Here is a 25,593-nt window from a genome sequence, read left to right on the forward strand (position 1 = left end):
GCATAAATCTATCATAGGTAAGTCAGCTTATTGGTTCACAAGTTTGACGACCGTTCGAGAAGCTTCACAAAATGTCAAAGGTTTGTAACTTTTACCGATCTTAGACTAGTGCATTTTCGGTTTCAGAATAATTGTCATTATTTGTAAAAAAAAAAAAAAAAAAAAAAAAAAAAAAAAAAAATTAATTACAAAATGATTCAGAGACAACATGAGGAAGGCAATTTTAATTTCCCAACTTCCAAATTGACAGTGTTGACTCTATACTCGCACATTTAGTGTTTGCTCTGTAGTAGTTGTAATGTACTCATTTTGTTCAAATAGGTATGCTGGAATTTGGCCTGTTCGGAATTCCGTATGTAAGTATAACTCACTGGTACATGTGCTCAGTTTTATTTAATAGTTAATTCATTACTAAAGTTCTCCATTTTTGTTTGAATTTATACACCATTTACAAATTTGGTCTCAACAAAATGAATTAACGAGATTATTTGAATGTTACAAACCCAGCCAGTGAAATGAGGTGAAAGGAATCGCCGAGCGAAACTGTCACAGTGGCTGGCGAATGCTTCATTGAGAAATGTTTTTTATCTCTAAATTGGCCGACCCCTCCCCTCCCACATCGGTGTGTGGTAGTATTGAATTTTAATGAACTATTCCTATTCGATAAGGAAAAAGGCCTTCTTACGTAACTGTTTTGTGCAATGTTTGTTCATTTTAGCTCCCACATCACTTTTTTTCATGACACCCAATCAACAGACGAATTAATTACTTGTTTTAACTTATGAATATTATAATATTATGTGTTGACATGTGAATAATTTGAGTAACTGTTATATTTGATGGATTTATATACAATAAGGCTAAGTTGTTGTCTTATTTGTGCGTGTATACTTCAGATCGGTGCTGATATATGTGGATTTTTTGATAATACAACTGAACCCCTGTGTCGTCGCTGGATGCAGTTGGGAGCATTTTATCCCTACAGTCGCAACCACAATGGTATAGCCTACAGGGTTGGTATTACATGAATAATAATATATTATATGATGATATTAAATTAAATGCTACATAGCAGTATATCTGTTCAATATTTTCTAGACGCTTCTTTCAAAGCATAAGTTTATTCCTGCAAGTGCTTATACTTGGAGAAGTGGCATAAGGACTTCACAAACTATCAAACGAAAGAAAAGAGATCACAAGCCAAAATATAGTATTTATGTACATAACACTTCAGCTATTTTGCGTCGCTATCAGACCTGATGTGTATGTCATTTTATTTGAAATTACCAGCCACAAGACCCTGCTGCATTCGGTGATCAGTTCGCCGAGGAATCGAAGGATATTCTGCATGTTCGCTACACTCTACTGCCATATCTATATACGTTATTTTATTATGCTCACACTGAAGGTACAACTGTAGTAAGACCTGTTATGCATGAGTAAGTATCTCTGTTTATTTATTTTCATTTTCTAAAAGATATGGTTCGTTTGTAGCTGCGATATATTTGGTTAGTTGACGAGAACTTTGGTTGGTAGGTTGATGGGTGGGTTGGCTGGGTAGATGAGTGTTGGATGGATGGGTGGCTTGCTTGTTTGGCTATAGTGGGTAAATGTATTGGTTGGTGACTGGATCAGTGGGTTAATGTGGTGACAGCGGTTCAAAATTGAACAAGAAGGGTTGCACGCATGCCTATTTGTCCATGATACAAAAATAAGCCAGTGTTTGTTTGGTGTGAACCACCTACATTATTCCGTATCTTGTCCTTCCGCTAGGTTTGTGACTGACAGTGCAACATACAATATAGACCGTCAATTCTTGTGGGGAGCTGCTTTCCATATATCACCAGTACTAGAAGAGGTAGGACAATTAACAAATCAACAATGATAGTTTGCTTCCAAATGTACGGTGGCCGGGGTCCAAATGTATTTCCATTCTGTTTGGGACTCCTCGGCCACCATGCATTTGGATAATCTGTCATACATTAATATTGTATACATGTTCACATTCTTTACTTAAATCATAGTTATTGTAATATTGAACACAAACAATTCCACGTTGATTCACTTGCAATGGATATTGTTTTATTAATTAGCCTGGGGCAACGTTCGACATATAATGTACAAACAATCTTTGCGGCTTAGTATTGTTTTATCTTTTATTAACAGTGTCTATCTTCATTAAATTAAAAGTATGACAATTACATCTCTCTCTCTCTCTCTCTCTCTCTCTCTCTCTCTCTCTCTCTCTCTCTCTCTCTCTCTCTCTCTCTCTCTCTCTCTCTCTCTCTCTCTCTCTCTCTCTCTCTCTCTCTCTCTCTCTCCTCATATAGGGTGTCACAGAAGTAGATGTTTACTTCCCAGATTGCCGTTGGTACGATTACTATACGGTAAGTTTTCATTCAAAATTCAGATTCATTTCCAATTCCGATAATCATATATAAAGAGTTGTGTATAATTAACAACTCACTAGAAGTTTGGTGTTACACTAGAAGTTTGGTGTTACAACTCAGTGGTAGAAATGTGTCTGGTGCCAACTTGATCATGATTGTTAACTTTCTCAGGGAGTGGAAAGACCAAAATCAGATCGTGGGAAGACAAGAACCCTTGCAGCGCCACTCCATTATATTCCATTGCATGTACGTGGAGGCTACATTATACCAACACAACAACCAGCCAATTCTACTGTATTTAGGTGAGCCAGTTATTTCAACAGTTTTATTGACATAGGGCTTAAAGTGAACAATTACAGATTTCAACTTTTATTGTACCCAAGTAAACATGGAAAATATGACGTGACCCCTGAATTTTTAGAGGTCAATTACAAATAACACCAACGTTGCTAGGACTGAACTTATCAGTGATAATTAATTATTTTTAAAACGTTGGAGCGCACATAATAACGCACATAAGAAGATATTGTGAGGTTGACATAAAGAGTGGAGCAACTTGTTCGGACGAAGAGATCTTTCCCGAAGCATTGGAGCTGTCTGATAGTCAATTTGGACCGATAACATTTATATGAATTTGGAAGTCTATACCTTATTCAGTCTGAACAGGAAAATATGTCGTCCTATCTTTCATTAATCTAAAGATTACAACGAACCTAATTCAAGACGATCTCACAGCCTATAGAATGTCTAAGGTTTTGTGTTGGGTAAGGATACATATTTTACCGTCGTTGTAAATCTAGTGTAATGTTTTTTGTGTTTCCTACAGTCGGCTGTTGCCAATGGGTTTGATAGTTGCCCTTGACGACGACTATAATGCCGCTGGATCGTTGTTCTGGGATGATGGCGACTCTATCGGTCAGTTAGCTTCTTGATTTTAGTGCAGAACTACATCGAGGGGATAATCTGTGCTGGAAATGCTGATTATGCATCAGTCAAAGACACCCTAACCCTCTCCAATAAATCCAATATGAGAACACTTTTCTATCAAAATGATTGCATGATGTTTTGTAACACAGACACATAAACGAATTCTTTTTGAATAGGAATACCTACTAAAACCCGTTTAGTTCTCTGCATAATAAAACAAGTATGATTTTATCTACTACAATATATTCTTTTTAAATTTACAGACACAATTGAAAACGGTCAGTATTATCTTGCCGAATACACAGCTACGAAGGTAAGTACACTATATAGTTTATGCCAAATTAGATTGCTGCGCACTAGCCACAATTCTATGAGAATTTCACATTATTTAAATTACCTGTACAGTTTAAAAGTAAAGAGCGTTATTATCTACCAAGGAACTGTCACGTAACTTGACAAAGAAACGCAAAAATGAGATGATAATTTGTATTTCTTAGATCCACGTAGTTCATGGATGGACTTCAATGTACCGTGTGTATATGCGAACACAACTATTGCTTTATATACAGTACCTTTTTGACATGAACGTTGCTATAGTAATTGTCTAGCTATGATAGTGAATTTTAAGTGTATCTATGTCCTAATATATGGTATTTTTGTGGTGAAATGTTAAGGTTTAAACAAAGCTGGTTAGAATAACCACCAACCAGCCAACTAATCTCATGATACCTATAATTAGTTTTTTTTTCCATTATTCTCTATCTATACGTAGAAAGAGCCCATGGGAATAAGCTATAATCAAAGCACAGTACTAGATTTCACTGATCGTTTAAGTATACGTTTACGTATGTATACACACGTGTATGCAATTTTTGGCAGGAGACAGACAGCAAGAACCGTCAGTGTGACATATACATTGTAATTGTCTCTGATGAGTACGAGTAGAGAGGGTTTTTTCACAAAATGCTGAGTTTTCTTTTCATTCTCAGAACGGTTTAGAGAGCACGATAAATAGTAACCATCAATCTGTGAATGACCTTGTGATGGATGATATACTGGTGTATGGTCTTGACAACGTGCAACGTGTTATCTACAAAAACCAAGACCATACGAACTGGGAATTCAGTAGCCTAACAAAGGTATTATCACATTATGGCCTATTACAGATGGAAAATTATTTTTTTCATTTACTATAATTATCACTCTGTATTCGTTTGCTTGTTTGTTCGTTTGAGTGTCTGTATGCATTCTTGCTCGGTTGTCAAAATAGAATATGCGTCATTGTGTCTTGTTTGTTTGTTTGTTTGTTTGTTTGTTTGTTTGTTTGAGTATATCCCAGATCTGTATAGTAGTCTCACACGTGACACGTATTTTTTATCTTGTAGGTACTGAATATCACCAAGCTGAATCAACCAATGAGTGCACAGTTACGAATCACGTGGGAATAACGTCACACGTTACCCTCAAAGGAATCCTAGAGCATAGCTCACGTGATAGTCCTGACGAAAAAAAATGCAGGAATTGTGACAATTATTTCAATAATTTTACCAATATAATGATATTTTGTTTTATAGAAATTTGGTATATTGGATGTAATCCCGATTGTATCGATCAATGTTTATTGTACAGTCAAATATTCACTGAAGTGAAACAAATATTTCATATTGAATAGTTAGGTTAGGTTAGGTTAGGTTAGAAAACGTTCAGTGAATAGTCAACATTTTAGTTAATTCTCATCCGAGCTGAACTTTACTATAAAGGATGTACAAACACACTACGCATGCGTGATTTAGATCTATGTTAACTTTTGCTTCGGATATTGCCAGTTAGTACATGTATTTAGTATATCTTCATAAAGAAAACTGTAAGTCGGGGCTTCCTGGAAATGAAGTTTGTGACGTATTTATTAAATTACACGGCACGTTTTTTCGCTAAATTGTAAAACATCTCAATCATCATCAATCCTTATACAGCCCGTTTCAAGTCACCGTTCAGCGGCTCTGTTTGATACAACCACGCAGAAATCAATATGAAACGTGCACATCCCTCACTCAGATAGCATGATTGTAATTTCTTGCTACATTTTGTCTAAATGAAAAAAAAAACATTTAAAATACTGCAACTAGCTGCAGACACTCAGACGCCAATGTTTTGATGTCTTCATAGTGGCACGTTCACATTAGCTCATTTCATTTTAGACAAAATGTAGCAAGAAGCTGAGTTCATTCAATCTTGCAGTCAAGGTGTAACATGGACTTTCTATTGGTAATATATATGTGGTTGTATCAAACAGAGCTGCTGGACTGTAACTTGAAATGGGCTGTAAATGTTTGTCAGTCTATTTGTTTCTGCAAACATCGAAGCGAACAGTTGTTTAGGTTTTGACACAAGGACTATAAAAATGATAAGAGTTAACAGTAAAATATCCAGGTACCCAGTACAGCGAAGTATACTAATATGAATATCGTTTGTACACTGAGATGTAACAGGCCTTTGAGTAAAGTTGATTTTACCTTTTCGTTAATCGTTCTTGTACGTTCTCGCAGCAAGATACTATAAGCTTTTATACCCATACCCCTTTCTATAAATGTGTGTATATTTTGCAATAAATAAACACAATGTTAGTTTTCTTGTTATTTGTCTAGTAAGTTTGTAATAAATGCATTAACACTTGTAAGAAATTCTTTAACGTCTGTAATACAAATTAAAGAGGATAGTCAAACATTTGGCAAAATAAATCCGACAAGAGGGACTTTTGATGTCAGTTCGATAATTTTCACCGAGTATTATTCAAGTTGAAAATATTGCATTCATTTTGAGATTTTGCACTGATTTATTACGTGAATAAATGAAATCAATATCTTTCTGCGTTTTCTGTGTGATGTAAGATTGGTAAGGATATCAGGAAGTGAAAGCGAGTATATGTATATCAAATGATGAAGAAAAAAAGGAATACTTCAAAAAATGGCTGTAAACTTTGAAAGTAACTACCTTATCGAAGTCTGCTGAAAATATATGTTAAAAATCCCATGGTTTTGTAGTAGGGGTTAGTAAACAAAATTAAAACAGTGTTTCTACGTTAACAGATAAATCAGCGTGTCCATGAACTTGAGACTCAACCTACAACCAATGACTGTGTATAGAATGAATACCCATAACCAATGCAAACCAATACAGTACTCAGATTTCTTTTTTGAAACCCGAGTGTCAAACAGTTCATGCCATGTATGAACCAGAATTGTGACAAAGCAAGTATGGGTTCATGCTGTACGAACAATGAATGTCTAGAGAATGAATACCCGGCCACAACTACTGCAAAACCAGTGCAGTGCTCAGATGTTTTTAACGTGACTGTCAAACCCTTTCACAATGCATGAACCACATTATTAGAACCCTTATATGGAAGAAAGCAGGTGGGTGCAAACCAAACGTGAGGCCTCTGGGGTACTTTTTCTGCTATGGGAAATGTTAGCATTTAAAAGTAGCTTGGTACACGAATCTGAATTGACCTTCAAAATGTGTTTACTAAATATGTCATTCCTGTCTTTGAATTGAGTATATTTGTATCAAGGTAATAATAACTTAAGTACATATGGTGTCAAGTCGTGTCAAGACATATGACGCTTTGCTCCTTCAACTATGTTTAGCTGTCACTCCTTCTCGCAATGCAAGCCAGAGCACGTATTTCTGCGTATTAAAGCAATACAGTATATACTGGCGGGTTCGTTTGGGACGGTGCCGTAAGGAGGTCTATGAATTACGACGAGGGTGCCGTAAGGAGGTCTGTGATTTACGACGTCGTCTCTCCCATGTATGACAGTCTCATTCAAGCCTAGTGGAGGTAAATTGTGAGGCCACTGTCCTTTCTTTCACCTGACCGTACAGCTAAACAACAACCTCATAGGTGACAGGTGTTTGGTTTGGTTTAAGTGTCACTGAGGAGCCTTTTGTTAAAGTTCACGTTAAAAACCTGTAAATTCAAGTGGATCGTGATAAAATAGGGTACAGGACACCAAACCTTGTATAACTGTATAAATGGGGATTGATTTGAAGAGTATGGTGAAACTTGATCAATTAACTTAAACATAAGCAATTTTGATAATAATGAAACCAGTTTTTATATAGCGCTTTCTCACTTATACAAAATTAAACAAACAAGAGGAATAGATAGATAAGTGGAGGCCTTAAAGACTGGGGTTCAATATCATTTGCAGAATAAGTATTACAAACATAAGTACATTTCCATAAGTTATATTCCAGATGTAAACTTATGGTTGATAGTGTGGATAAACAGCTTTTTGCCACTATGCAGCATACAATGTAGTCTCATATATTTACAATCATTTTATTGAAACAACTGGTATTTTTTCTCTCTTTGTAACCTGGGAAGGTGAAGAGGCCAAGCCAACCCCTCACCCCCACCCCACCCCCACCCCGACTACGATATCATCATGCTATGTCTTGTCACGCCCCTGATCAAGATACACTCAATACCTCATGTACAATCTACTGTTGTTTAGACTAGATCTGTCCACGATAATGGTCATAAGACACCGTGTTTGTCACCCCTAAGTATATGGAATAGTCCGATAAAACTTGTCGTGCCCAGGGTATAATTTATAGTATCCTTAGTTTCGTGTAACGTAGCCACCAATTTGGATTTGACGGGAGTAGTGTCGTCGACACAAAGCTGAAGTCATGACAAATCGTAACCAGCTTATCATCACGGCTGTAGTGACGGCTTGTATTGTCACTGCAATTGTCGTACCCATCACATACTTTGCACATCCAGACTACAACAGTGGTGGAGATGGTAGTAGTCCAACTACGGCACCAGTCCCAACCGATCCAGCCCCTAAAACGGCTGATTACGATAGATTTGACTGTTTTCCCGATGTGAGATACAATGAATTCAGCGAAGAGGCATGTTTGGCTAGAGGATGCGTGTATGAGACAACGGAGACTGCCAACGTTCCTCATTGTTTTTACCCACCGGAATATGGTGCGTATAGGATGGTAGGCGAGGTACAGAATATGCCATGGGGGTATAGAATAGAGTTAGACAGACTAGACAGACCTACAATGTATGGTGGCGACATACCTCGGATCACTCTGGACGTGGAATATCAGACGACATCAAGGCTCAGATTTAAGGTATGTGCCATAAATTAAGTCATTCTAAATATATAATGTTTGTCCGCTCATCCATATGCAAATATTGCATCCGAGGCTGAGGTTCAGTAGGTCTTGATGACAATTTTAAGTAAACAACACATGATGATATGTGCAGCAGGTGAACAGTCGATGAATGTTGATTATCATTTCTGTTGATAACATTTCTCGATGAACAGTAGTAGTTACGTAAACAGAAAACTCATACTTTATATTTCGGGGGAGGGGGTATGTTCTAAATATTTCCCAGTAAACGGGGTAATTAAAATACACCATCTTTATGGAAAGTGAACTTAACCGAATGTCAAACAGTTTGTGGGAGCGATTTTGTTTTTGTTAATATAATGATAATTTGAGAATAATTCCTTAGTAGTGAATAAGTACAAAAACTGCTTGAATCTTCAAAATATTTAGAATTTATTTCTTAAGGTTGTTTTTCTGTCATTGATTTACCAGTTCTACGACCCCAGCAATGCCCGTTTCGAGGTGCCTCTAGAGATGCCGAAAACAGAAACCATGGCAACCGATACGCTGTATGACGTCATCTTCACCAATAACCCCTTTTCGATGAAGATTATCAGAAAGAGTACTCAAGTTGTCCTGTAAGTGAATACCATATGTGTATCTTTTATATCTACCCGACAAAAAAAAACTCAAGTCTGGGCGAGACGCAATCTGATTAGTCTGGATGCCAACGTGGTTTCGAACTAAACCACGAGGAGTGAGTGGAGGTGTGAGTAGTAACGATACCGAATAGGAACTAGACTACAATCTGATTAAAATATGCACTTCTGAATCAGTCTTTGTTTTTTTCACCCAGTCTGATGAAAATCCCACATAAGAGATGGGTCTGATTTGCTTCATTTACAATATTTCACATATATTTACTTTTTCAACGTGCATTCTCTGCCCTATACTAGACATAAAACAAATTTGCAATTTCTCTTCTATAAGATTTTGGTCTGTTTGGGTGACTAACTATTGACGACGTAAGCTTACACTACACATGAACCGTGGTTTTGAATAGACGAATATCCAATATTAAAATGTTACCAAGTTAACTTTAACTTTACAACTTAAGATGTGTTTCTATTCGAATTGGCAGTGGAATACAGGCCTTCACTAAATCAATGTTGATTACTTAACTCGTTCTTGGTAACGGGGGGGCACACCTAGTGACAGATTATTGCATGGTAACTCTTGAAACACCAAAATCACGCCACTTGTGGATCACCCTACTTGCATCACAGACCTGAGGATTGATTGAGATGACCCAGAAGCATGCAACCATACTTACGTTACCATTTTAGTTTGATGGATGATCGGAAAAAGAATCCATCTATCAACTCAAGTCTCAGATTTTCTATGACAATTACTAAATATCAAAATTTGTTCCAAATATTGTATGTGTCGTGTATAATCGTAGCCCCTTGATTATCCAAGATAGTAGGAAAACAACACAAAAGGTGATTTCATTACACCTCACACTTTCTCCATTACGTCAAATCACACTAATACAGAATATGCATCCAAAACACCACAAAACAATTACACTGAATCACATTGTTTCCCGACAGCATACAGTTGGACAACACACAATCTACATAAAATAGCATGACATTCACTAAATAAATTAACACCACATGTTAATATCAACGTCTACATGATACATAGCTGACACTACACTACACTACACTACACTGCACTGCACTACACTACACTACACTGCACTACACTACACTACACTACACTACACTGCACTGCATTGCATTTTTATATTAATTTTATTTTCGAATGACAATAATTCAAAACATGTCCAGACTAATGAATTTGTTGATCAAACATCACGTTACGCATTAGTTGAATACACGTCAAAACCTTTGAACAAATCATGCAATTATCGAAGTTGTACTGGAAAATTTGTAACAAAGATTTAATTAAATCAGAGAATGTCGACCTCAGATACTTTAAACTTTACTCATGATATATGGTAGGTTCTTACAGAAAATCGATCATTCTGCAATAAATAGCTAGTTTCCTGGCGATATCTGAAGGTCGAATTCCAACCGATAATCGATTTATAGGGAACGGTCTGCATTTTAGCCGTCAAAAGTACTTTTAATGAATTCCTGCGTTTTAAACTATTTTGGTCCACCAGTTATAACAGTACAATACCTCAGATAAATGATATTATGTAGATACGTGTGTTTGTAATGATGTATACGACATAGGAGATACGTTAACAATCACCTCAATGTTCCTGCTGTGATTTGTAGAAAGAATTATTTATTGGTGGTGGTGAGATGCACCATAGTATTCTTACTGACCTTTTTTTTGTTGACGTCGACCTAACTCAAATATTTACTTTGACATGCCAAGGACGGTCCATATCACACGGTTTACACTCAATACGTCTGTATGAAGTGTATGTAGATACATATTTCAAAATTTTGACTTCAACAACAAAAAGGGTATACACCTATTCAGGATAGCATCACGCTCATTACGCGTGATACGACACGGACGATATACTGAACTGCCAGCGTTGTGAAGAACAACAACATTTCGTTTAGTTCTCGAAATCAAATACACGTTTTGCAATTTATTTTGTACCGCCATGTATGAAATATTATCAAACATCACAATCTTATTTCACATTCTCTCTTACAGTGTCCATCTTCATTAAAAGTATGACTATTACATCTCTCCGTCTCTGTCTCTGTCTCTGTCTCTGTCTCTCTCTCTCTCTGTCTCTCTCTCTCTCTCTCTCTCTCTCTCTCTCTCTCTCTCTCTCTCTCTCTCTCTCTCTCTCTCTCTCTCTCTCTCTCTCTCTCTCCTTTAATTACATGTTACAGTAAACGAAATGTATGCAATCATCTGCAATTCACTCTATACAATCATACAAATATCTATGTTCGACCACAACGTTCATACAAGAGGTGTTTTTTTTTTACTTTCCTAAACGGTGACACATTCCGACGATATGATGATCGTCCAGACATTGTTATAATGTACTTCAAATATAGGTTTAATAGTACACTAAATAATGACAATATGTGGTTGGTACAGTTTTTGTGCAAGTATTAAATTTTATTAGGTATTTCAAATCAAGTATTTCACAAAGTTTACAGACAGTTCTACCTGTACCATTCTACATGTAATTTTCCATGTTGTAAATTGTGTTCCTTCCAAGATTCTGACACGTGAAGGCCATACGGCATTGTGCTTTGTATTAGGACTAACTGATTTTATGACCACATTTATACCAAGCCAAACATGTCATGTTTCTAATATCACTGTTACTTGGTTACCTTAACACTTTCCTCGGACAAGAAAGGAAATTGCACGTACATGCACTATATTTTAGTCTTCTGCCATGCTATATTTGCAATTGTCCGCCTAAACCTATCCAAACGCCGACATCAGATTTATCTTTCAAACGATGATGTACGTGCAAAAGTGTTTCCCCTTGGTAAAGTTTACGTGTCATATATGTTACAACAAATAGTTGTCATAAGGCCACGTGTACCATTAGAAATATTTCTACCACAAAAGATCTAGAAGTCGTTTATCAAACAGTAGAACTTATCGTGTGACTGTTAAAGGCCAGTGATTAAATCACACCTAGATATTTTTCACTCATTTTAAATCTGAAGGCATTTTATTGAGTACAATATCACAATTTTACTACAAATAGTACATTCAATCAAATTAATACAATGATCATGTAAATCGTGGCTATGTGAGAAATTAGTATGGCTATGTGATATGACATAGACAGTTCATATAGCCATAGACCAGTCAAACAATCTTTGGTCAAATTAGAAGGATGACGTCATCACTATATTTATTAAAGACACAAATATGAAAACATAAATATTGCACTAGGATAAACAATGATTGACAATATATATATTTTCAGTAACGTACTCAGTATCACTGACAATGAACTTATTTCACCGCACTATTTGTAACTGGTTTACTTTAGATGGGATACATCAGTTGGAGGATTTAACTTTGCTGACCAATTCCTTCAAATATCATCACTTCTGCCGTCACGTAATATCTATGGTCTCGGAGAAACGATACATTTTGATTTCCGACATGACATGAATTGGAGAACATGGCCGATATTTACCAAAGACGAATTCCCAGGCACAGTGAGTTTTTGCTTTGTTTGTTTGTTTCTATATTTGTTTCGCTCTTATTTGTTTTTGTTTGTTTGTTGTTTATCTTAAGGCACTCATAGACTCGGCGTGTGCTTTTGTTTATGTGTGTGCGTGTAAGTGCGTGTGTGTCTGTGTCTGTGTGTGTGTGTGTGTGTGTGTGTGTGTGTGTGTGTGTGTGTGTGTGTGTGGTATTGTTTTTGTCGGTCCAAGTTCTTTCAGTTGTAGCCTATATGTTTATACAAATTGAAAACGTTACATTGAAAGGACGCGTTTGTCTAGAACTCCAATACTAGTGTTCAAATCCACAACCAAAATGCGTTGATTTTTTTTGTATACCGTATTTTCACTCACTCATTGCCAAACAAGTTGACAGGGGTAGTAATACTAGTTAACTGAAGGCGTGGTCGGTATAATTCAATGGTCAAGTTCTCCTATAAATACATGTATAAACGGTACTAGCTATAACATAGACGTTGGAGAGCTAGGTGCCAGGTGATGCTGGTAGGGTTCTGTCGTAGAAACAATATTAATTGAATTTATGACTTTATAAGATCGTTAAAATGATTTATGCTTCTCGTTTTAAAAAGTGCACCTTGCGTCTCTGAGTTGGTAAGCTGGTACAACTTATGTACAATCTACTTACCCGATATATCAACTCATGACCACGTCAGATGAGTGGACAGACAGACAGACAAACAGACAGACAGACAGACAGACAGACAGACAGACAGACATGCATTTATATTTTTATCTACTTATCTATTTATGAATAGGTAGATAGGGGTGAGGGGTGGATTGGAAGGCCCGTTTCCCTACCTGTCATGAAAATCTGGTCATGATCACTTATAATAAAGTGAAACGAACCTATAAATCATTTCACCATTGTTATCATCAATGCTATTTTGGTATCCAATTCATATACCTACTTTGAATGTTTTAAGATCAAAAAAGAGTGGTGAAAAATTAAGTAGATTTTGTTGCTTGTGAGATGTTTTCATTTTGTCTATTTATGTTCTTAGCATTTGAAAAATAGCTTTCTTGAAGAGTACGCTACTTTCAATGACTGGTCAATATTTATATTTTATTCTAGTCGTATTACACAGAAGCTAATCTGTATGGCCATTATCCTTACTACACATGTACTGAGGAAGAGTACATGTCACACGGCGTGTTCTTACTTAATTCCAACGCAATGGGTAACACTTCTTTTGTCTTATACAATGTGTACTTCTAACGTTGAGGGCGAAATTGTATCATCTTAGAATAGTGTCTTGTTTCGAACTCGTCAACGTATGGATTTGTAATCTTGAAAAGTGCCTATTTTCGATCTCAGAGAGCAATGTTCATCATTTTAGATCTTTGCACTAGACAGACATTTCTCTTTCCTCATGTATCACTGTACTAGTTAAATCAAAGTGGTCTGGCGTTCGACCGAAGAAAGTGCCTATACTTGGGGGGGGGGGGGTATCGTTTGTTTGTTGTTTAATGTACATTATTATTCTAGTGAAAATTTCAAGAAGAATTCTTGTTAAAGAATTTTATCTTTTTTACAGACGTCACCTTACAACCAACACCGGGCATAACATATCGAACTATAGGGGGCGTACTTGACTTCTACATGTTTCTGGGACCAACTCCCGAAAACGTAGTACAACAATACACAGCCGTAAGTGCATGTTAATCTAATGTTTGCACAGAATTCTGTATTTCCAAAATTGTTTTTTGTGGTTAGAAGTAGGCAGTTAAATGCAGTTACACACAGAACATCAGCCGATAGAAGCATTCAAGCCACGTTGTCAGTTGAATATTTGAATAAAAGAATTTCTTAACATCCTTCTTAATATACTGATAGTTCAAACATGTCATTCATGCTATGATTGAGACCAACGATACTGCGAGAATTGTTTTCCTTTCTTTTCAATGTTATCTTTGAAATGAAATCTTTGATATATTATCTCTTGAACTTACCAGGCTGTCGGTCGTCCCTATTTCCCGCCATATTGGTCATTGGGATTCCAACTTTGTCGATGGGGCTACAATTCTATCGAGAAAGTCCAAAAAGTCGTAGAAGAAATGGAGTATTACAATATACCACAGGTAGACTTCAAACTATCTATCTATCTATCATCCACACACACACACACACACATATATATATATATATATATATATATATATATATATATATATATATATATATATATATATATATATATATATATACCTATCTAGTTATAATAATAATAATAATAATAATAATAATAATAATAATAATAATAATAATAATAATAATAATAATAATAATAATAATAATAACTGTAATTTATATAGTGCTTTCCCTCTCTGTGCTCAAAGCGCTCTACGGCTATTACCCCTGGCACAGATCTATAGCGGCACAACGGCCCTTAACTTCTTCAACTCCCTGGGGAGCAAACAATCCATTGCAGCCTCTATAAGTGAATGGGATTAAAGCATTATCATTGCAACGTCAATCCTACCAGGTACCCAATTATACAGCCGGGCTGACTGAGGTTCAAAACTAGCCCAAGGCCTTCAGCCATTCAGAAACAAACGGCAGCGACAGGGCTTGACCTCACATCCTGCCGTTTCAAAACCAATCGTCTGTCGTGACTCCATGGAATTCATGACCCATCTATATATCTGTACCTTCGTACGTAGCTGTCTAACTATCTTTACATTTTATCTATCTATCCATATATGTAAATTTACTAATCCATCTATATATAGAACTATAATTCTGTCTGTTTAAGCATTTGTCTTTTAATGCAACATTAATATTGTATATTTACATTGTTGTTCTTGTAACCTGTCTGTTGTCTTCATATGTATGGCCTAGTGCCAAATAAAGGCAAATTTCCATGTTTCAGTGGACAATAAAGTATATCTTATCTCATCTTATCTTATCTTATCCATTCATCGATTTTTCTGTCTGCTACATGAGAATCTTCCCAATTTTCACATGTTTTAGCCTAGTGTCTCTCTCTGTATGTCTCTCTCTAACTCTCTCTCTCTCTGTCCCTCTTTCTCTCTCTTTCTCTCTCTGTCTCTCCCTGTCTCTCTGTCTCTCTTCTCTCTCCGTCTCTGTCTGTCTGTCTGTCTGTCTGTCTGTCTGTCTCTATGTTTGTATCTCTTCTCTGTCTGTCTTTCTCTGTTTCTCTCTCTCTCCTCTCTATCTCTCTATCCGTCCCTCTGTCTCTAGCTCTCTGTCTCTCTATATATATCTCTCTCTTTCTCTCTTTCTCTCTCTCTCTCTCTCTCTCTCTCTCTCTCTCTCTCTCTCTCTCTCTCTCTCTCTCTCTCTCTCTCTCTCTCTCTCTCGCTCTCGCTACCCCCTCTGAGTCATGCATGGAGGGTGTATTTCACTAAACTACGTCACAAATATCTCTGTAAATACGGTAAACACAATGTGTGTCTATATTCCATACTTTAGGACATCCAGTATGGTGATATTGATTACATGGAACGACAACTGATATTTACATACAGCAAAGAAAGATATGATGGCCTACCAGAATTTGTACGAGATCTCAAAACAAGGGGAAAGCGTTACATCATCATTTTGGTAAGTTACTTTTCTACGATTCACTGGTGTTGTATTGACATTCTAGTTTAGTGAAATACACCCTCCATGCATGACTCGGAGGGACAGAGAGAGGGGTGAGTGAGTGAGTGAGTGAGTGAGTGAGTGAGTGAGTGAGTGAGTGAGTGAGTGAGTGAGTGAGTGAGTGAGTGAGTGAGTGAGTGAGTGAGTGAGTGAGTGAGTGAGTGAGTGAGTGAGTGAGTGAGTGAGTGAGTGAGTGAGTGAGTGAGTGAGTGAGTGAGTGAGAGACAGACAGACAGACAGACAGACAGACAGACAGACAGACAGACAGACAGACAGACAGACAGACAGATGAGTATGCTACTGTATGACAAAAATGCCAAAACAAACAGAGCTAGTAACGATATAATTATGTGCATGTTTTATCCTTTTTCACTTTTATTCGAAGGACCCAGCCACATGTAAGAACGAAACCCGTGGAGAATATCCTCCCTATGACAACGGTACTGCACATAGTGTATTTATCAAAGAAAGCGATGGTGTAACCGAATTTGAAGGCAAGGTAAGTAGGTCTAGATAACGGGATTATTATGAGTTGATGTCGTGTCGATTTTGCTCGTCTGTATAACCATGACTACCAATCGCCTTTTCTTTTCTTTTTCTCAGGTGTGGCCATACTATAAAAATGTGACAGTTGATAGCAGTTTACCTTGGGACGAACAAGTAGCGGTAGGAACAAAGAACATTATTACACTGTGTTTTTGTAAACGTATACGACGCAGACACCCCCCCCCCCCATATATTGACAATGTGGTCAACAAACGTCCACAACGTTCAGTGTCAAGTTCAACAGCCACAAAGTGTACATATGTTTGCATAATAACTATGCAGTGTACATATTTATACTTATATGCATCATTAATATTCCGAGAATAAAAATGAAAGCAACAATTCGGCGACGATAGCCGATGTAACCTTCAAAAGAAAACGTATGTTTTTATCATGAGACAAATGTGTTCAAGATTTTAATTAACAGAGTAAGAATTGCATTAACTGTTCCCTGACGTTCAACTCCATATGTGTATAATCAATCACAACCATGTACGATTTAGAAACAAAATGTAATTTTAATATCATTATTTCATCAACAGTTATACAACGCACACTCCGTCTTTCCGGACTGGCGTCATCCTAAAGCTGAAGAATGGTGGACGGACCTGGTTACAGATTTCCACAAAACTATTGAATTCGATGGATTGTGGATTGTAAGATTTCATTAGAGAGAGAGAGAGAGAGAGAGAGAGAGAGAGAGAGAGAGAGAGAGAGAGAGAGAGAGAGAGAGAGAGAGAGAGAGAGAGAGAGAGAGAGAAGAGAGAGAGAGAGAGAGAGAGAGAAAGAGAGAGAGAGAGGGGGGGAGAGAGAGAGAGAGAGAGAGAGAGGAAGGGGGAGAGAGGGGGGGGAGAGAGAGCTATGAAAAACTGTTTTTGATTGGGTTTATGTACATTTGTATCTACCTCTAATGGAATGGGTTTACCGTGACTACGATATCTTTGTGTTAATATATATATTATTTACATCTGTAGGATATGAATGAACCTGCTAATTTTGTGCATGGCGGACTTGACGGAACTTGTAATGATAATACCTTTAATAAGCCTCCTTATTATCCCAGTAAGTCAGTCTATCTGTTTGTTTGTTTGTTTGTCTGTTTGTCTGTATGTCTGCCTCCCCGTCCGTTTGTCTACATGTCTGTCTGCAGGTATTTATGTATTTATGTATGTATGTATGTATGTATGTATGTATGTATGTATGTATGTATGTATGTATGTATGTATGTATGTACAGACTGATGGATGGATGAATGGATGGATGGATGGATGGATGAACTGACGGACGGGTGTATGTATTTGTATGTATGCAATTACATTGTATCCATATACATGTGTTTATGTGAGCACATGTTTATGGATGAATAGGTGTGCTTATTTTACCCTAGTAATTCAGAAATTCAAATTCTTTTTACAAAACTTATATGCAAAAACTGAATGAGTTAACGTATACAAATAGTATTAAAAGATTATTTAGACGTGTGAGACTATATTAGTTAGAAGTAAACTCAGTAGATAGGTTTAAATGAATAAAGATTTGTTCTTTTGTTTTTAGAATTGGTGTCCCCTTATATCTATAACAAAACACTGTGTATGGACACTGTGCAGTATCGAGATCCTATAGAAGGGAGTGCCATGACACAGCATTACAATATGCATAGTTTGTACGGATGGAGTAGTGTCCTGCCGACTTTGAAGTAAGAATTAACTTCTTCAATTCGTGTAATTTTGAAGAATTCAAATTTGCATATTGTCGCTGTTGACACGATCATGATCTAGTAAACGGCGCCACCTGTGTAGAGTAAACAAGATGGGCAGTTTGCATCCAAAAGTTCTAACCTATTGAATCATCTTGTTTGGTGACCTGACGGTTCAAAGTTATGTTATAAACATGACCAGAGATCTAAAACAAATGAACTTGGCGCCAAGAAATGCCTTGTCATCAGATGTGTTTACTATTTCAATGTGTCTTGTAGTCTAGTGTCTGAATTTTGAATAGCCACACTGTTAATGGTGAAATATCACTACTCGTCGGAGACTAATGGGTGGTATCATTTTGTCACAAAGTGTCACCTTTCGTTTAGTTATATCCTGTATCTATGCATTTTCACCTGCTATTATTATTGTTGTTGTTGTTTACTATTAGTGCTGCCCGTGCCGCTAACCCTGGTAAAAGATCGTTTGTTATCAGTCGTTCAAGCTTCCCTGGTAGTGGCAAGTACACTGGTCATTGGCTGGGTGACAATGACAGCAATTGGTCGCACATGCGTGATTCCATAATAGGTATTAAATTTTAGTTTACATGAATATAAATGTTAAAGTTGTCAAGTGTGTTTAATTATGCCCATCATGTCTCCCTGCTGACTTACTTATAGAGACAGTGAACACATCATGCATCAACTTCTTCCCTCTTGAATCTGTCGTAGCCCTGCTGACTAACCACTCTACTGTGACCTGCCGTGGTGTCTTCTCTATCCCGACATTCGTCAATAAACCAAGGATATGCAACTACACGTATAACCCAGTCTCGGTTACGGTCCAGACTCTTACCGTAGGAGGCTCTTCTACGTGACCACCCTCCCCTCTTGCTTGGGGAGGTCTCGTAGGCAGAGCCCTCAGCGGCGAGAGTGTGAGTAACCGAGACTACGTATAACCTAAAAACTGCCCACCATGAAGAAACTTCATAATTATGTTAGCATCAGTAATTACAAGGCTTCTCAAGTGACCATTGCAATTTGCAATGTCGTACTAGTAAACGGCTCGACCATTATTGTATTTGTTGATGGCTTACTACGAGTTTTCGTACGATTATTACAAAGTAGTTACTGCTTGAGTTAAAATCAAAGACGATGTATTTCTCCCAGTCTGGTGCACAACACGGACTGTATGCCTAAAATACACTAAACTTCGTTGAAATTAAATGCAAAAAAATTACTTTGGTAGATTTTGAAATTAAAGGAGTCTTTCCTGTGTTTTCTTCTAGGAATGTTGGAATTTAATTTGTTTGGAATTCCATACGTAAGTATTTGTATTAAATAATTATCTAATCAAAGCCAATCATTCAAAAAAGGAAAAAATGTATTAAGAAATATGAAGCTTCTGATGTTAGAAATAAGACTTAAACAAACAAATAATGGTTTAGTTCCGGTTACCCTACCCCACCAAATTTTTCAACTTAACCTTTTTTACGTATTCAAGAAGTCTCGTAATAAATAGTGGATGTGGAAACTGGTATATCAACTTAAAAAGACAATATAAAACTGTTCTTCCAATCTGTAATGGCTGTACATCTGATGAGAAGAAACCAATAACACAGAGACCATATGGAAAACAACGAAAAACATAACTAACTGAACTAGACGCTCATATATATATATATATATATATATATATATATATATATATATATATATATATATATATATATATATATATATATATATATATATATATATATATATATATATATAATAAGTTAAAAAATCTTCCTATCCCACACATTCTAAAATTGAGCGTAAGGAGCAATACAGTTTTTTGTTAGGCCTAAAAGCTTGAGATTTTACATTTTCGTATTGATTCGTTTATAATAATTAAGGTCACTCGGTATAATTTTGTGATTCGGTGCCTTTCAAGTAACGGGAAAGCTTCTAATAATTGTCTACAAATCACGGATTATTCTTTTAGATTGGTGCTGACATCTGTGGTTTCTTTGGCAACGTTGATGCTGATCTCTGCAATAGATGGATGCAAATTGGTGCATTTTACCCCTTCAGTCGGAACCATAATGCTAATGGGTATAACGTAGGTGCACATATTCTTCATATAACAGAGACTTTAAAAAAATGCCTTACCACTGTTAGTCAATGGGTAAATTCCCATTTGATAAACTAATTTCTATGAAATCGAAATATTTCTACTGATTCTGTAGACGTGGAAAAAATGTGACCCATAGTGTACAACTCCGCGTCGTTGTTTGCCAACACTCGCATGGGCCAAATTCAGGCTTATAGCTGAGAAATGCTAGGACCGGTAATCTGTGTTTTTGTCCTAAGACGAGAATACTCATGAAGGTCTTCATATATTGTTTATAGATGTCTTTACACATAATAATAACTGTAACTTATGTTTGTAGGATCAACACCCTCCTGAGTTTGGTGAGGAATTTGCTTTAAATTCTCGTAAATATCTTCATATCCGTTACACTTTGTTACCCTATCTGTACACGTTATTCCACCTGGCACACACAGAGGGATCTACCGTGGTTCGACCACTAATGCACGAGTAAGTGGCATGATTCACATCTTTAATCTTTGTTGAAATATCTACGCATACGTCGAAATGTGATATAGAAACAAATCCATTTCTCTTTTTGTTTTCTTTTTTTTGATGACTATAATTCGTTGAAGGTTGTAACACGGCGTGGTTCAATTCAATATGGTACACAGATCGCCTAGACGTATGCTCGAAAGTGCAAGTACCGTCCATGTCTCGCTACATTAAATTCAGGCCTACCATCTCAGTCATCTATCCGCTATAATGCGGTTCTTTATAGATCTTTATATTACAGTCACCACATATGACTTTCATATACTGACAGATTCAGAAAACAGAACTTCACACAAATAAACACCTTACTGGTCCTCCCTGTATGTACACATTATAAACACCCGATAAACATGAGTACAGACGAGGTTTCGCCCCCCCCCCCCCCCCCAAAAAAAAAAAAAAAAAAAAAAAAATCGTTACCCATGATTCGTTATGCAACATAAAATATGTATAATTAATTTTGAAATTCAAAGTTTATTGTGATTGAAACTCCTCTCTTGTGTTATCCATAGATTTATCACGGACAGTGTAACGTGGTCAATAAAGACACAGTTTCTATGGGACCATCGTTACTGATCACACCAGTATTGGAAGAGGTAAGCATTAATAAAATCGAGACTGTAAATATAATACGGGGCCATGAGATTCCTGGTTTGTGTTGTTCCGGAGTACGACTCATGTCTGGCAGGATAACAAACCGTACCAGAGTCAACTTATGTAGCCAATGAGCTATAGAATGGCCAAACATCTACACGTCATAACAAGCCCCTCCAGCTCGCTATTTTGAATTGAACTATATCATTTTCAGTTATTTGTTTAAGAAAAACAACTTGGTGATTTTCTTGTCTTTATTTTTTATGATTATTTTTCGTCATTATGTTTATTTCCATAGGGTGCTCTTGTGGTGGATGGCTATTTTCCAGATAGTCGTTGGTTCGACTACTACACCGTATGTACAGATATATATGTTTACATTATCTTAGTTAATAATTGCATCGTCGTAAACCACAGCCTGTTTTACGGCACCGTCCAAGTCTTTTCCGTTGCTTCAGCAGGAAAGTTATAACCTGACTTGCGAGAATAAATTCACTGGAGGTTGGTAATTGGCCAAAATGGTCTGACATAATTATGTGGGTGAAAGATAGCCCGTGAAGCTTGCATAATCTTTTCCGTGTTTTATTATTATTCTTTGATAAACGATATGAAAAGTGAGTTTTGTGATTTTTCACTTGAATGCAACAATTATCATCTATAAAAAAGAGTACTTTTTCGATATTTTAAAAACAATTATATAAACTTCTAAAAGTGTCTGTTTTCTGTCAGGGAGCGGAACTTGCAACATCATCCCGGGGTAAGACAATTCAATTGAACGCCCCTTACGACTACATTCCTCTTCACGTACGTGGTGGATACATTATACCGACACAGCAGCCTGCAAATTCAACCGTTTACAGGTATGAAGTTGTTATATTTCGCCTTTCATTCATGCGTCATCATACCAAAGTGAGGGGAGGAGGGAGATGATGTCATCGACCCAACTCGACTAAAACGTCTCATATATATCTCTACCAGGGACGCATAAACACGTGTTTAAACGTACCTGTCTCTACTAACTAAAACTGATCTATTCTCATCAATGACATCACACAGTTTATAAGAAGTGATCAAACATACGGTTTCTCTTATATGATATGTATTAGTTAGTAAAATCATTGAAGTTGTAATTTGAATGAGAAATGGGTACTTATTTTGGATTTTGAATAAAATTACTTTGCTAAGTTTTCTACTTGAAAAGGTAATGCGAAACAGACCAAGTCTGTGTTTATCACTCGTGTATTTCCTTCCCTTTCTCGCTTGGGTTCTTACAAATTTCGTTTTGATTATTCACAGTCGCCTACTGCCATTTGGTCTCCTGGTAGCACTTGATGACAATGGCATGGCAATGGGTAGTTTGTTCTGGGACGATGGTGAATCAATCGGTAAGTCTGATGAAATAACTTTGAATTCATCGTACCATATGTAACAGAAGTTCTTTTCAGAACAAACACTTGAAACAGAAGTGCACGTGAATAGCGAAAGGTCGAGAATCAAAGCAAATCTATCAAACTCTCGCACATTGATGAAGAGGGGTTTAAAGTGTATAACGGCGAGGAATTTTAATCCTGACAAAGTTAAATCGTTTACACCCAAAGTGAAATGTAAATATATACACAAACAAGTCAATAAAAACCATAAAAAATATTGTAACAAAAAATAATCTTACGTTGCCCTAGAAGAACCATTCACCACGAAAACTGCTTCAACCACTACGAATTACAGAATTGAATGTAGAATATCTCTATTGCATGCTGTGAATCATATATGGATTCCCTACACTATTTCACTTTAACAATGAAATGTAATTATAATTTTAAAAAATAAATTATAACTATAAATATAATTTAAATTTCCTTAAAGATACCTTCGAAACTGGAGAATATTTTCTCGAAGAATTCACCTGTGAAGAGGTAAGACATGGGCGTTGTTTCTTTGTTCTCACACCTGATCTAGATTTAGTAGAGTATACATTTGTTATGTTTGTCACCAACTTGGTCTTTTTGCGACGACAGTAACTGTTATTCATTGCGTTAGTGAAAAGATTTACTCGGGTTTGCGAGCTTGACTTGTTGTTGTTGTTGTTGTTGGTGGTGTTGTTGTTGTTGTTGTTGTTGTTGTTGTTGTTGTTGTTGTTGTTGTTGTTGCTGCTGCTGCTGCTGTTGTTGTTGTTGTTGTTGCTGCTGCTGCTGCTGCTGTTGTTGTTGTCGTCGTCGTCGTCGTAATGTTGATATATATGTTGTCGTTGTCTTCATAGGGTGATTTATCCAGTGTCATTCGTCAAAACCACAATGACATCAACGGTCTGGTCTTGGATACAATAAAAATATATGGTGTTCAACACGCTGCAGTTGCTAACGTATATAGTTATGGCAAACCACTCGAAAAGGAAAAGTGGACTTTTGATACCAACACCATGGTGAGTTCTGGTATACTTTAATACCCATGTAGTAATAGTTTCTTTGTTTCTTAAATAATATGCGAAATCTATGCTATGGAGAATTTTCATGCATTCTTGAACTGTGGGAGATTGATGGGTCAGAAAAGAACACGGAAACCAATTTTCTTGCCGCATCGTCGCTGTCAATCATCGATTCTAATATAGTTCAAGTTGTATTCCGGTATACAAGTTGTATTGTAAGCGTAAACGTTGTACTGATTGGTTTATCTACTCATATACATGTATCTATTCACAGTTTATTCTTGCATTTTGTTTATTTTGCAGGTCTTGGAAATTACATACTTAAACCATCCAATGGAACAACAAATCAAGATTACGTGGGATTAAAAAAAAAACCCAGAAATATCTCAGATGATCCTAGACCGTTGTTGAAGGATTTTGCTTTATGTGATTTTACGGAGTTGATACAGGAGAAATAAAGGTACCTTGCTGTTTCACTCACGAGACATGATGTCACTATAGACACAGAGACAACTTTATTAAACAAAAGAAACAGTAGAGGTACCGCGCACATTGGGGATATAGAAGTAAACAGTTACCATGTTGATTATCAGTTGGAAAGTAAAGAACTGAAGCCATTAAAATAATCAAGTCCATGTGAGTTTTTAGCAGAAGCCTGTTTCTACTGCACTGTGAAAGAATAGCAATGCTTTATCACTTTTCAATGTTAGTCTAGAATTAAATTGTGTCTATTTTTATGTTAAGAACACCATGTCCCATGAGTGAAACACCAAGGCATCTCCATTTCTCCTGTAATCGCAACACTGCTGTAAATAGTCTCGGTTACCCAGACTCTCACTGCTTTGGGCTCTTCTTCGAGACCACACATAGGAGAGGGTGGTCCCGTACTAGGCAGAGCCCCCAGCGGCGAGAGGCTGGGTAACCGAGACTATGCTGTAGGTTGCATTCACATCTACATCTACGTGTGGCGCAGTCTTGATTCCTGCAAAACTTTATTAGTTATGAGTGTCAATTAACAAGAAGTGTAAATAAAAATTTATACCTATATATCTGAAATATTTTTGATTACGAATTCTAGGGGATACTTATTTTAGCAAGGTTTATCATTTTTACTTCGGAACTGTAATATACATGTAATTACGAACGTTCAAGCAGAAAAACAACCAACTAACAATTGGCGTTTGTGTTGCCATGGCCTTTGTGTACACATTTATCATATTCTGTTGTAAGATAATATGTTTTGTTAACTTGAAGAGTACACTCAGTAATTTCTAAAACTCAGAAACCGAAGGAATATGTTTTCTGTTTACTTGTAGGTATGTTCTACTGCACTTTTTCTATTTTGTAAAAAAAAAAAGATGACGCAGCTACACCGTTATCCAATCGCCCTCATCGGTTAGACTATAGTATAGTTTACCTAGTG

At 36.7% G+C, this 25,593-nt stretch overlaps 1 protein-coding gene across 1 annotated transcript in view; it reads left to right on the forward strand.

Moving 5' to 3' along the window:
* The window catches only part of LOC144442969 (maltase-glucoamylase-like), a 32,828-nt gene extending 7,957 nt beyond the window's left edge, over positions 1–24,871 (forward strand). Inside the window, 34 exon segments of the mRNA XM_078132342.1 lie at positions 1–17; positions 322–356; positions 897–1,013; positions 1,291–1,439; positions 1,774–1,858; positions 2,331–2,387; positions 2,562–2,692; positions 3,217–3,305; positions 3,581–3,630; positions 4,307–4,456; positions 7,992–8,471; positions 8,946–9,091; positions 12,478–12,653; positions 13,765–13,854; positions 14,212–14,324; positions 14,630–14,755; positions 16,110–16,241; positions 16,669–16,782; positions 16,887–16,949; positions 17,372–17,485; positions 17,804–17,891; positions 18,384–18,525; positions 18,975–19,111; positions 19,812–19,846; positions 20,513–20,629; positions 20,961–21,109; positions 21,667–21,710; positions 21,713–21,750; positions 22,047–22,103; positions 22,478–22,608; positions 23,045–23,133; positions 23,612–23,661; positions 24,006–24,167; positions 24,474–24,871. The exon segment at positions 1–17 is cut by the window's left edge and continues 117 nt beyond it. Coding sequence (XP_077988468.1) covers positions 1–17; positions 322–356; positions 897–1,013; positions 1,291–1,439; positions 1,774–1,858; positions 2,331–2,387; positions 2,562–2,692; positions 3,217–3,305; positions 3,581–3,630; positions 4,307–4,456; positions 7,992–8,471; positions 8,946–9,091; positions 12,478–12,653; positions 13,765–13,854; positions 14,212–14,324; positions 14,630–14,755; positions 16,110–16,241; positions 16,669–16,782; positions 16,887–16,949; positions 17,372–17,485; positions 17,804–17,891; positions 18,384–18,525; positions 18,975–19,111; positions 19,812–19,846; positions 20,513–20,629; positions 20,961–21,109; positions 21,667–21,710; positions 21,713–21,750; positions 22,047–22,103; positions 22,478–22,608; positions 23,045–23,133; positions 23,612–23,661; positions 24,006–24,167; positions 24,474–24,536 — 3,736 coding nt within the window. The 3' untranslated portion in view covers positions 24,537–24,871.
* The last annotated feature ends 722 nt before the right edge of the window (positions 24,872–25,593 follow it).

Source organism: Glandiceps talaboti, chromosome 12 (assembly GCF_964340395.1).
Source record: "Glandiceps talaboti chromosome 12, keGlaTala1.1, whole genome shotgun sequence".
NCBI classification, from domain to species: Eukaryota; Metazoa; Hemichordata; class Enteropneusta; family Spengelidae; genus Glandiceps; species Glandiceps talaboti.